Genomic DNA, 12348 nt, shown 5'->3' on the forward strand with positions numbered 1-12348 from the left:
ACTACACAGGAAACACTAAACATAGATCTGCAGAATGCAGTTGTTGTGCACACAGAACAGGGCTGTGCCCAAACAAACAAACCTTATTCTATCTTTCCTGATGGCCTAGGTTATACGACACGTTAAGCCAGTGCCTGATACTCACAAGACACTGCACCATAAATTAAAAAGGCAAAGTATCCTGCAAGATTGATTCTGGCTGAGGTGCAGATGCAAAATGGGGCAGGAACTGTGCCTTTCTTTTTTCCAACTTCCCAGTCTAATCTATGACTCTGGGATTCCTGGTGGTCTCCCATCCAAAGAGGTCTGATCCTGTTCAGCTTTACCAAGCTCAGCCCAGGTTCAACATCCTGCTGTGGCAAACCATATATTACCCAAGTCTGTTTTACTTTTAGCATATCGCACAAGCGCAGCCAAAACTGAGAAGGAACTTCTGTGTCAGAATCCGCTGCGATACAAGGCAAAAACAGAAAGTGGGAACTCGCGTTTTCCAAGGATGACTTTATGGACGGTGTGTGGCAAACTTTTCATTATGGTGAAAAAGCATCCTAATTTGTGTCCATGAGGGCTTGAGTATATTTCATGGAACGTATAAACAGCTTTTCTCATTTCAGGATTCCAGCTTGCTCTGATGTTGGGATAAAAGTTTCAGACATGATTGTTTTGTGAATGTTTTCCCTTCAACAAAAGTGCCCGTTAAAATAGACTGGATAGTTCTCATTTTAGGGATCAAAACATCTTAACACGAACAGCTGGGTCTTTAGCAGGAAAAAGTGTTCTCCCCACCCTCTAGAGCAGTGTTTCTCAAGCTTGGCCCCTTTAAGATGGGTGGACTTCAACTCCCAGAATTCTCCAGCCAGCATGGCTGGCTGGAGAATTCTGGGAGTTGAAGTCCACCCATCTTAAAGGGGCCAAGCTTGAGAAACACTGGCCTAGAGTAACTTTTCTTTCTGCGTAAGAGCCACTCACTTTTGCATATCTTGGCGCAGTATTTCATATCAGCATTTCTGAACTGCACTCACATGCTTTCGGAACTGCCTTGTCCATGTCGAGCTGCACCTGTTGGACAGCCCCCACTTTCTGATTAGTAACTGCAGCCTAAGAACAAGTTCAAGAATGATGCCATCATGCAATGGCAGCTCTGAGACACCAGAAGGGACGCCGAGAAGAACGACTGATGCAAAATGCTTGGTGCTGTTTTTATTGTTCCCTCATCGAGGGGCCTTAGTTATTAGCAAGGGTGGTCTCAATAAAGGGGAGGAGTTCTGTAACGCGGGCATAGACCCCCGGGCTGGATGGAGAGCAGGTGCCGCTGCCCCAGGAGACAATCCCAACCAGATTCCAGGCCCCATTCTTCTGGCAGACCAGGGGACCGCCAGAATCACCCTGCAAGGAGAAACCAGAGCAGAACGTCAACGGCTGGTTGGAGGCTGAGGGCCAGCCCTACCATCAGGCGAGGGGAAACAGCTGCCTCAGGCAACAGATGTGCAGGAGCTGCAATCACAGGTCCCCGGCTGTTCCTTCAGAGCTACCGGTTCTGCTACCAGGAACAGAAGTGGGAGAGCCACATGGTCCTACGAACAAGCTGCCAGCCCTGAAGTGAGCGTCAATGGCTAACTGATGCAGCCAAGCCTCTTTTCTGCCATGTCGTGCAGCAAAGAATGTTTAATGGCCTATGTTTTGCCCTAGATCACTGTTTCTCAACCTTGGCAACTTGAAGAAGTCTGGACTTCAACTCCCATGGGGAATTGCTGGCTGGGGAATTCTGGGAGTTGAAGTCCACACATCTTCAAGCTGCCAAGTGATCCAAGCCATCCAGTAAAAGCCAAAACACCTTCATGCACATCACAGGGCCAGCACATGATGGTGCCATGTATGCCACAATGTCGCACAATGACGTCATGCTATGTGTGTTGTTACTGTCCCCCTTAGGGACACCTGTGGTAATTGCCTGCATTGTACCCATTTGAACCACCTACTGTGTCTTTTAAAAAATATTTTTTTCGTTGTAGAAAATGTTCTGCTCAGGAAAGCTCTAAAGTGGCTAATGAAATTGTTAAGAACCACAGTATACCAACTAAATGGCACTAATGCCCAAACCTATTATTATAAGAAATAAAGTGAATTGGTTTGAATGGCTCTACAAGGAAGAAAGAGTGGAAGCTCTTTTGCCATTGACCTCAAAAGTTTTATTTCAGCCTTCCCTCAGATGTATGAAATTCAACTCCCAGAATTCCCAGCAATAGCCATGGTGGCTCAGGAATTCTGGGAGCTGAAGTGTACACGCCTGGGGGATGCTGAAGTTGGGGACGGCTGGCTCAAACTATGTCTGTTTGTGGATATCAAGATGGCCTGTGGTTTCTGAGCCCTGAGGCCCTTTTTAGCCAAGGAGGAAAGTGCATCAGCCTTTAAATGCTTGAGATGATAATCAAACCAAATGCTCAGCTTGGCTTCCTTGCTCTGCATTCACCAGAGAAGTCACCATTCTCTGCCCAGATTAAGAAGCAGATTTTCCAGGATAGAGACAATGGCCTTGACAATGGCCAAAGCAGAATGGCAAATGGAAGCAAACTCCCTGGACAAGCAAGGACCAGAAGGGACCTTGGAACCGTCCATACAGGTTCATTGACCCTCTGAAGATGATGAGAACTTCTCTGAGTTCACCAGCTTGGAGAAGATATGAAGTTAGCAGGACAGAACTAAGGAAATGAGTAGAATCCATTTGGGCAAAAGATGGTTTTGTAACCAAGACCTTATCCGGAGGGCAGAGGACAGGAAATCTGAGAAGAGACACAGCAGCCACAAGAAATTGCAGACCGGGACGAAAAGGAGCCGTACCATGCATGAAGAGGCTCCCGCAGCCCCAGCACAGACCATGACATCCGCGATGCGGTTGCCCCAGAATTTCTTGCACTCCTGATTGGTCAGAAGAGGAAGAGCCACCTGTTGCAACGTGTTTGGCGTGTTCTTGTCTGAAATAGATTCAACACACAAAAATGTTTCCGGGTACAGACATGTAGAGCACCCCTAACATCTATATCCTCACTGACTCTTGACTCAGGGATAATTCCATGCAGACCTCTCAGTTTTAAAACCCTTGAAATAAGTCACTTGCTTACATCAAAAGAAGCAGATGCATTCTAATGTGGTGATGCAGCATGATTCCCCAGCATTGTTTGATTTGCGGGAAAAGAACAAGGGAGAATATTTCTATGTGGATGCTCCCAAAACTGTGGCCTTGTTTGAACTACAATCCTGGTAGTACTCAGAGGGATCTATTTTCCCTGCGTGTCTTTTTCTTGGGCTTAAAAACATCCTTGGGCAGAGATGTCGGGGCGGGGGGGGGCAACAAAGTCAAGATGGCAATATTATTAAAAGCACTTTCCCTTGCACCAAATCCAACCTGCCTCTTCTTTAAGACCCCTGCTCAAAAACATAGATGGCCTTAGAGAATGGATGCCAGACGGCTCAAGGCAATCCTAATTCAGCCCTTTTCCTGGAAGGCCAGTGTCTCAGAGGCACAGAAAGGCAATTGAGCCAACTTGTAATATACTAGCAAGCGAACTTTCTCCAAACCGCTGCTCTGCAGATATGCCATACTTGAATTTCTATGCATAAAACTCCCCATTCAGTATTTGGTTATACAGGCTGGGGTTTGTAGGAGTTGAAATCCATCCAAAGGCACAAAAGTGGGGACAGAGAAAACAAGTTATTAACATAATGACAAAAGAAATTCAGAACCCGTTTCATCAGCAGCCATCCCATCCTCTAGATAATGTTTCTCAACCTCAGCAACTGTAAGATGGGTGGACTTCAACACCCAGAATTCCCCAGCCAGGTTGTGAAACAATGATTTAGATTAATTTGGCTTGATCTGGCTGTGAATCTGGCTTAGCAATGAAAGCTGAGATAGGCTGGTTGATTTCAAGAGGATTTACTACTGAGGCCCCCAACAAATATGTCCTTTAGCTGGACTCATTTTGGGCACTGTCACAAAATGGCTACCAAGGGGCTTGGCTATTTAAAAGAGGGTAAACTGGTGAACTTCTTCCTTGCACCCTCTGCACCAATTTTCAAGATGCTTGGTAGCATCCCAGCCTTTTGCCTTTGGCAAAAGGGGGCAGATGGACCCACAATTTTAACTGACTGAAGATGCTAACAATATTCACGTGGAGCCAGAGGCATTCCTATTATCTAAGGATAATATTAGATGTGACATCACAATCTCATTTTATTTATAGATTTAAAATTTTTTTAAATCAGTGTTTTTGGAACTTGGCAACTTAAGATGTGTGGACTGGAAGTTGCCAAGTTTCAGAAACACTGCTGTAGACTTAGGGATTCAAACAAAATCAATTACAAATTCTGTTAGATATGCATGTTCCCAGGGCGTCTGCAAGGTGTGTTGAAAAAAGTGGAGATGGTAGTCACAACAATGCAATTGAAGCTGTGCCTAGTTTTTATGTGGATTGCAGCTGCGATCTTGACTTTTTAAAAAAATATACTGTGGACATCCCTGCATGCTCCAGTCTTAATGGACTTCATAACAGCGTGAATCCTAGCGTGAACTGGAGCTTGCTGGCTTCTACCTTCCTTCCATCAATGGAAAAAAAAATAAAAGCTCTGGAAGTTGCATAGAAACAGCAGGATTTACTTTTCAGAAAAGAACTGAGGTTGGAGGTTGGGCCTTTAAAAAGTTTGCTTTGGAGAAATTAACATAATAAAAAAGAATTCAGGGGGAAAAGTACTTAGGCAACTAACACTGTGTGTTGGGAGAAAATGTAAATGTAAATGATATCCAACTTACATTCAAACCGGCAGAGTAGAATAGAAAACTGCTGGCTAATTGATTGATTACATGCCATCAAGTCGTTATTGACTCTTAGCAACCACATAGATAGATTTCATCTGTCCCTAATTACAAGAACAGTAAAATGTCCCAGATTTCTGCTTATCTGAACTTCCCTTCCCATTGTTTTTACTGCCTGTCCCAAAGAAGGAAAGAGACCCCATTTTACCCGAATGCTTAGTAAGTCCCCATCCGGTGGTGACGCAGGTCATCCCGCCAGGGAAGGCATCAGTGGCTTTTGGCAGACACACAGGAGACACCTGAGCATTTAGCTGGGCCGGGGTGGCGAGCTTCAGCAACGTGATGTCATTTCGGATGGTGAACGAGTTATACCTGGGGTTTTTGAAAACCTGTCAGAGGAAAGAACATGGTTTAGTTCAATGTTTCTCAAGCTTGGCAACTTTAAGATGTGTGGACTTCAACTCCCAGAATTCCCCAGCCAGCCAAGCTCCATATATCTTAAAGTTACCAAGCTTGAGAAACACTGGTTTAGTTGAAGCTAAGAGAGAGCTGTCTTGGAAATAGCTCTTGTTGTAGGTACCAATTACATATGGTAAAATCTCTCTTGATTTCCATGGATTACATGGATGCATCTCTGCACTGTCTTGGCAGTGATACAGTACAGAAGTGCCATGGCTTTTCAATCTCCCAGCAAAGTTTTTAAATTTGGGTTTCCCCAGTCTCCCATTCAAGTACTAACCAACAATCAGCCAAAAGTTGGCTTGGTGCTGCTATCAACCTGGGCTGCCTCTCTATTGACTCAACTTCTGGTGACTTTGTGAACATATCCAGAAGTGGTGGGCCATTACTTTCTTCTAGGATGTTTCTTCAGTCTCCCAGTCTAGTCAACAGCTTTAAGGTAGTCCTTGACTTATGACCACAATAGGGACTGGAAAACTCATCGTTAAGCAGTGTGGTCATTAAGTGAGGCATTATGTGGACTGCACCTGATTTACAACCTTTTTTGCCATGATCATTAAATGAATCACGCAGTTCCACATTGACTTTGATTGTTGGAAGCTGGCTGGGAAGGTCGCAAATGGCCCTGGGATGCTGCAACTGTTGTAAATACTTGCCGGTTGCCAGGTGTGCACATTTTGATCACGTGACCAGGGGATGCTGTGACAGTCATAAGTATGAGGACAGGTAATAAGTCACTTTTTTCAGTGCTATCGTAACTTTGAACGGTCATTAAACAAATGGTCATAAGTCAAGGACTACCTGTATTTCTTTCCATGCAGAGACAATGCTCTTTGTTATTACCCATGAATAAGTCCCTATTCAGAAGTGATACATGCTATGCCCCAAGAAAGCTATTAGTGCCCTTGTTGTGGTAGTCATTCCACAAGGTTTCTGAAACCTCATGGGCACCTTTGTATTTCCACGTTATAGTTGCCCTGCTCACCTTGGCTATCTTGATGGTTTGAACGTCTTCCCCAGGAGTACCTTTGTCGAATTCACCCAGCACCACCAAGTGGCTTGTCCTGGCATAGAAGAGGGACATTATGAAAACTGAGTGTTAAGAATGCATATGAGCCATTAAAGCATCCAGCCCTGTGCAGCTGGATAAGGTCAAGGAATCAAGAACTAGACAGATTTCATCTGGTGTGAATACCGTATAATCTAGGAAACTGCAAGAGGAATTTCCCAGTCTCATTTATTGGCCAGTTCATTACGGTGGAGGCTCCTTGAATGATTTGAACTGCTGCTATCCAAGTTTCTTGACATTTGGGCTGAGTTGACATTTAGGAGATCAGCTGCCAACTGACCCTTCTTCTGTCTCTCGGTTGCTTAGGCCTCTCCTCCATTCCATGCCCTTCCCAGCCTCCCCAAAATCTCTCACACAATGTATCTCATGGCATGGTTTCCCAGATCCTTGGCGTAGCCCTGTAGCTTGGTTTTCTCTCCGCATATTGCCGTATAACATAGAGAGGGGAGGAATATAATGAAATCACTCATCTAAGTCTTTCTCAACCTTGGCAACTTTAAGATGGGTGGACTTCAACTCCCAGAATTTCCCAGCCAGAGTGGGGAATTAGGGTACCGCCACACCTGGTATCCTCCCCTAACCCTGGTCTCATATGCACTGTGCTGTCTTTCTTGCAATTAAAAGGCAAAAACTGAAAGGAAGGAAATAATCTCAATAATGCTGCCTCCCAGCCACTTTGCAGAGAGGACAATGTGGCAGGAGGTTCTTCTCTTGTTCTTGTTCAGCTCTTCCTTTCCTCTTTGGGAGATAGGCCTATCTCACCAAGGTTAAACAAAATAATTTTCTTTAAAGAAAGACAAAATAAAAAGCCTCACATTTATTTCAATAATGTTCCAGGCAGACCACAAGACCATCTGTCCTTTACCACAGTGTTTCTCCACCTCAGCAACCATAAGAGGTGTAGACTTCATGCTGGCTGGGGAATTCTCGGAGTTGAAGTCCACCCATCTTAAAGTTGCCAAGGTTGAAAAACATTGGTCTAAAGCCACTTTTTATATCATTAGCTCCAACTACTCCTAGGAATTAGCATCCATACCATTATGACAGTCCTGTAACTGGGCCAGTTTAGGCTTTATTTTAGCACTTCCTTAGTACAAGGAACAAAAGGCCCAGAGCACGATTTTCCTGCCATCAGTACTTGTATATCCCCCTGGAAGTTGAAAGCCAGGACAGACGTGCCCACGAGAACTGTGGGTGTTTTGAAAGTATGCTGGGGGTGCTCTCCCCAGTAGGAGTGTGGCCAGTCATCGAACACCCATGTACTAGGAAGCAAGTGAGTGATGTGGCTGTCTTCCCCAGGATGTTTGCAACCATCCTTGTTGATCCTTGTTTTTAATTCTGGGCAAACATATGACTAGGCTGCTATTCAACATTAATGATTTTCTAAGAATGGCAGTGAGGCCTGTTGCAGCCCAGAAGTGAAAATGAGGCTCAAGGGTATTTTGCCATATGCCAGCTTCCCACTAATTCTTACTTCCAATGAACACTTTTTATGTTGGTTGTGAGGTGGGGCTTGGCAGATCCCGAGGTGGGGCTTGGCAGATCCCTAGGAAACTCTAGGAAACAAGCAACACTTGTTGCCCATGAACTTCACACTGTTGACCCCAAAGCCTGGGTTGTAGAGGACCTGGTTCCTCAAAAACCTGAACCTCTGATGCTTTCTGTTAGATCTCTCATGAGCACCGTTCTTACCTGACATTGCAGTGGGCAGCGGTGACCACCCAATTCTCATTGATCAGAGAACCACCACAGAAATGGAAGCCGGTTTTGTCCTGCAGAATGGAGGAGATTGAGTGGACAGCGGGAAGCAGCCCCCCCAATGCTCAGCATCTCAGCTCACCAGCCTTCTGGGCAGCAGACCAAGATTGTAAGAGGTTTATCTACCATCTTGATCCTCCCCACATTCGCCACCTGCCCTGATGACCACAGTTGCCATAGATCTTCCCTCCTCCATCACTTCAGATCAGTGTTCCTCAATCTCATCAACTCTAAGATGTGTGGACATCCACACATCTTAGAGTTGACAAGGTTGAGAAACACTGCTTTAGATCCTGGAAGCTGCTGCATCTTATGCCAGCAGAAGTCATCACATCGCATCAAAAGGTACATACTTTTGTGTCTTTCCCACCAATGCCACCACCAGCTCATTTTGCCTTCCGGGTTCCCAGGAAAAGCAAAGCGTGTGCTGCATTCTTACCTGCAGGGAGACTTGCCAAGGCCACGAGCCAGGCACCGCCTCTTCCCCATTGACAATCCGTGCATAGCCACTGATTACAGGTGAGATGGTGGGGACGCCACAACCTGGCAATGAATCAGAACGTTAACCCTGAAGAGGGTCTTTGGCCTGGATTCAGAACTGGGAGAAGGGTGGCTGTCCACAGAGCCAGTTATTGCTAAGGATTAGACCCCATAATTTTCTTTCCATACTGGAATCCAGTTGAGCAGACCTAAACCAAAACAAATCCAGTGGGGTCTTCCATATGGCCTCCAGGTCAGGAGTTACAAAAGGCAGACTTTTAGGAATGTATCTCTTGTGGCTGGATAATGCAGGGTAGCATCTCAAGCCAATGCTGCCAGCTGAAAAGGACAAAACAGATGGAGACCTGATTGTCTTAAAGAAGGAATGCCAACTCTTGGCTTCTAGTTGAAGACCAGGGGCACAGTGCTCTCTTCAGAGATGCCAAAGGGAGCTCCCAGCCTATAGCCTTTCTGCCTGGACTGATCTCTTACCAAATAGAAAAACATGGAGGTTGAGCCTCCCCCCCACCCCACAACCCAGTGCAAAAGCAGGCCTATGACACTCACCACTGGCAGCGCCAAGGAGAGCCAAGCAGGGGAACAACCAAACAAGTGCCATCTTGCTTCTTGAAAGAACTAGGGAGAATGTAAGAGCAGCGCATCTTTAAATAGGTAGCAGGGGTGGACATGTGGCAGAGAAAAGGGCGTGTTCAGGCTGGTTTTCCATCACCTTATTGCTTGAAGACCTTGAAGATAAGCTCAGGTCCCATATCCCAGGTCTGGCTGGCGGGCGGGCGGGTGGGCAGGGGGCCAGGTAACTTGGCACGAAGACAACCGGAGGGGGTGGATGTTTGCGAGGCTGAATGTTTTTGCTGAAATCCTCATCTTCAGGCTTGGAGCCCTTGGAGCTGGAACATAGCCCTCTGTCAGCCCTCCAAGGTAGACTAAACTTGGAACGAAGACATGCAAGCTAATGCTACTTGTATTACTGCACAAGGTAATAGTATCAGAATCTTGCAAGCCTGAAGGCGCTTCCCCCCTCCTTCCCTTTATCTTTGAGAGAACGAGGGAGGGTCTTGTCTGAGTTGTTTTCTCAGGTTACAGGTCTGCCCGGGACTCAGTCCTCTTTTATCTGGCTGTTGTCTTGGTTGTGGCTCTTTCTCCCATTCCTCGAGGTCATTCCTTCTGCCCATTACACCCACTATTTGCTCTTTTACCAATGCAGGGGGGTCTGCGAAAAAATCAAGATGGTGGCCACAGCTGTGCCATTGAAGCCCTGCCCCATCGTGACACATGTAAAAAGGGGGCATGGTTATGGCTGCCGTCTTGACTACAGGCACTCCTGCCCCTATGCATTAAAAATGTGTGTTAGCTCCAAGACAGGCCCTTCCTTAAACAGAGAGAGGTGGCCTCTTCAGCAGATCTGGCATATCCTCAAAAGACAGCAAAGTGCTAGATATTAATTATATATTACTATTATATTTTCACTGCTTTGGGGTAGGGAAGAGGCCCTTATAGGACATCCCATTTCAATGGTCAAACTAACTTAGCTGGCTGTGACTTCTAGACATGGGGGATATGGTGCTGATGCCTTGGGAAGCCTCGCTGTCATGTTCGCCGTTTCAATGTCTTTGATGCATCGTAACGTTTCGCATGTCATTAATTGGATGCGTGTTTCATCTCTCTGGGGAGGATGGGAACAGTTATCTTTTGGCTTTGCTTTGGAATGTATTTGTATTATCTACTGCGCTCAAGGTTACTTTCCCAGGCTAGCAACTCTGACGATTGCTAGCACCTGTGCCGGGCGGGGCTGTTACGAGGGAGGCGGGATACGTTTGCACCAAGGGTTTAAGTTTGTATTTGGCGCGCTTTTGCTCATTCTCAGCTTTCTCTGTATTTGCCTTTAGTTCTCTAATAAATCAGATTTCATTTAGCAGCCTCTTGTGAGTCTGAGTATTTGGGCTAGGGCAATCATTACATAAAGCTGAGAATCTAAGATCCTAACTCCGCGGGCCCCTGTCCAGGAAAGACAAGTGTCTAACCCTGTGAGGGAGAGAGCCCGCGATGACCGAACCCGACATCATGATGATGGAAGAAGGGGACTCGACCGTGAGGCAGTCCAGCCGACCGTCCCAAGGTGGGGAGCTGTCAGCCATCCGAGAAGAGGCGAGCTCCGAGTCGGAGAGTGAAGCCGGGGGGCTGAAAACAGCCCCGGAGATCACCGTAACTTCTCCGGGCGAGCTGCTCACCTGGGATGAGACCCAAGGAGATGCCACGGTAGCGGGGGGCCCATCCTGGAGGCAGAGATACCCCTTATCCCCCAACGTGCTGCAGGTGCAGCCAACGGAGGGCTCACCCACTCCGGATCGGATCCGAGTGCTGGAGTCCAAAATGGATTCGTTGGAGGCTATACTGAAACAGCTGAGCTTGGATGTGACCTCGTTGCGAGAGGTCCGGGAAGAATCAAGCCAGCGGCATTTAACCCCTTCTTCCCAGGGGCTGTCCCCGGAACGGCGACGGGCGGTGCCGAGGCGCGACGGGGACCAGTCGGTCCAGATGGAAATCGCAGCATCGCCAGGGCGATCGCCCCGGGGCCCCGTGCCGCCCCGAGCCAGGGAAGCACAAGCCGCGGCAGCACCGGTGGTGGGGCGCAGCCCGGCGGGAGGCGGCATGCGAGACTTCCCTGTCAAGTTTGATGGGGACCCGACCAAACTCTCGTTCTTCCTGACGAATGCGAAAGCTTACATGGAAGAATGGGGGGCGTTTTTCCAATCGGAAAAGGCAAGGATCATCACCATTGCCACCAAACTGAAGGGGAGGGCGGCAGACTGGTATGTCCAGATGTGCCAGTCGGAAGCGCCTGAACTGGAAAGTTTCGATGAGTTCCTCTGGGCGTTGAAACAACACTTCGAGGACCCCTTAGCAAAAGAGAGAGCAAAGCGAGCCCTGAAGGAACTCAAGCAGGGGTTCAGATCAGTGGCAGATTATGCTTTGGAGTTTAAAGCGCTAGCTGGGAAGGTGGATGACTGGTCCCAAGCCACCATTATCGAGCTATTCAAGGATGGCTTGAATACAGAGGTGCTGCGCTGGTCCCTGGGGAGGGACGACCCATATACGCTGTACGAATGGATCCTGCTGGCGGGGAGGGCTGAACATGCCCAGGAGATCTTTGCCCAGCGGAAGACCGCCAAATCGGGGCGGGAGGTGAAACCCAGCCGCCCATCGAGCACCGGGGGGAAACCGGGACAACGACCCTGGGACGAGGAGCGAGAGAAGCGGTACGCAAAAGGCTTATGTTTGAGATGTGGTAAGGAGGGGCATCGAGTGGCAGCATGCCCGAAGGCAAAGGGAGAGGAACGGCCCGGAAAACCGTCGGCGAAGTCCCCTGCATTGCCGAGGAAGCAGAAAGCTGCGGTGGCTGAAACCGAGGGAGACGATGTGATGTTCTACGACATGGAAGGGGAGACCGAAATCCTGCAGCCGGCGGGAAACGCCAGCCACCTGCTCTAAAGGGCGCCGCTGGGCAGGTGGTAGAGGAAGGGCGCGAGCCTTCATCGGTGAGTGGCAATTACCGCATTCTCACGGTGAAATTGAAATTGGGCTCCCAATCCAAGACTGTAGAAGTATGGGCCATGATTGATTCGGGGTGTTCCCGGTGTCTTATGCACCCCGACGTGGTGGCGGCTTTGGAGCTACCCACTTTCCCTTTACAACGACCCATCGCTTTTACACAACTGGATGGGTCCATGGCAGGGGGCAAACCGGTCACCCA

At 47.8% G+C, this 12348-nt stretch overlaps 1 protein-coding gene across 1 annotated transcript; it reads right to left on the bottom strand.

Moving 5' to 3' along the window:
* Positions 1 to 1183: 1183 nt before the first annotated feature.
* Positions 1184 to 8643, bottom strand: LOC134503842 (chymotrypsinogen 2-like; the record flags this gene model as incomplete). Its single annotated transcript, XM_063312762.1, has 6 exons — positions 1184 to 1386; positions 2839 to 2972; positions 5019 to 5199; positions 6255 to 6333; positions 8031 to 8110; positions 8536 to 8643. Coding segments are annotated over 6 exons (744 nt in total), but the record flags the coding sequence as incomplete, so codon positions are not given.
* Between the last annotated feature and the right edge of the window lie 3705 nt (positions 8644 to 12348).

This window comes from Candoia aspera, chromosome 11 (genome assembly GCF_035149785.1).
Source record: "Candoia aspera isolate rCanAsp1 chromosome 11, rCanAsp1.hap2, whole genome shotgun sequence".
Classification (NCBI taxonomy): domain Eukaryota; kingdom Metazoa; phylum Chordata; class Lepidosauria; order Squamata; family Boidae; genus Candoia; species Candoia aspera.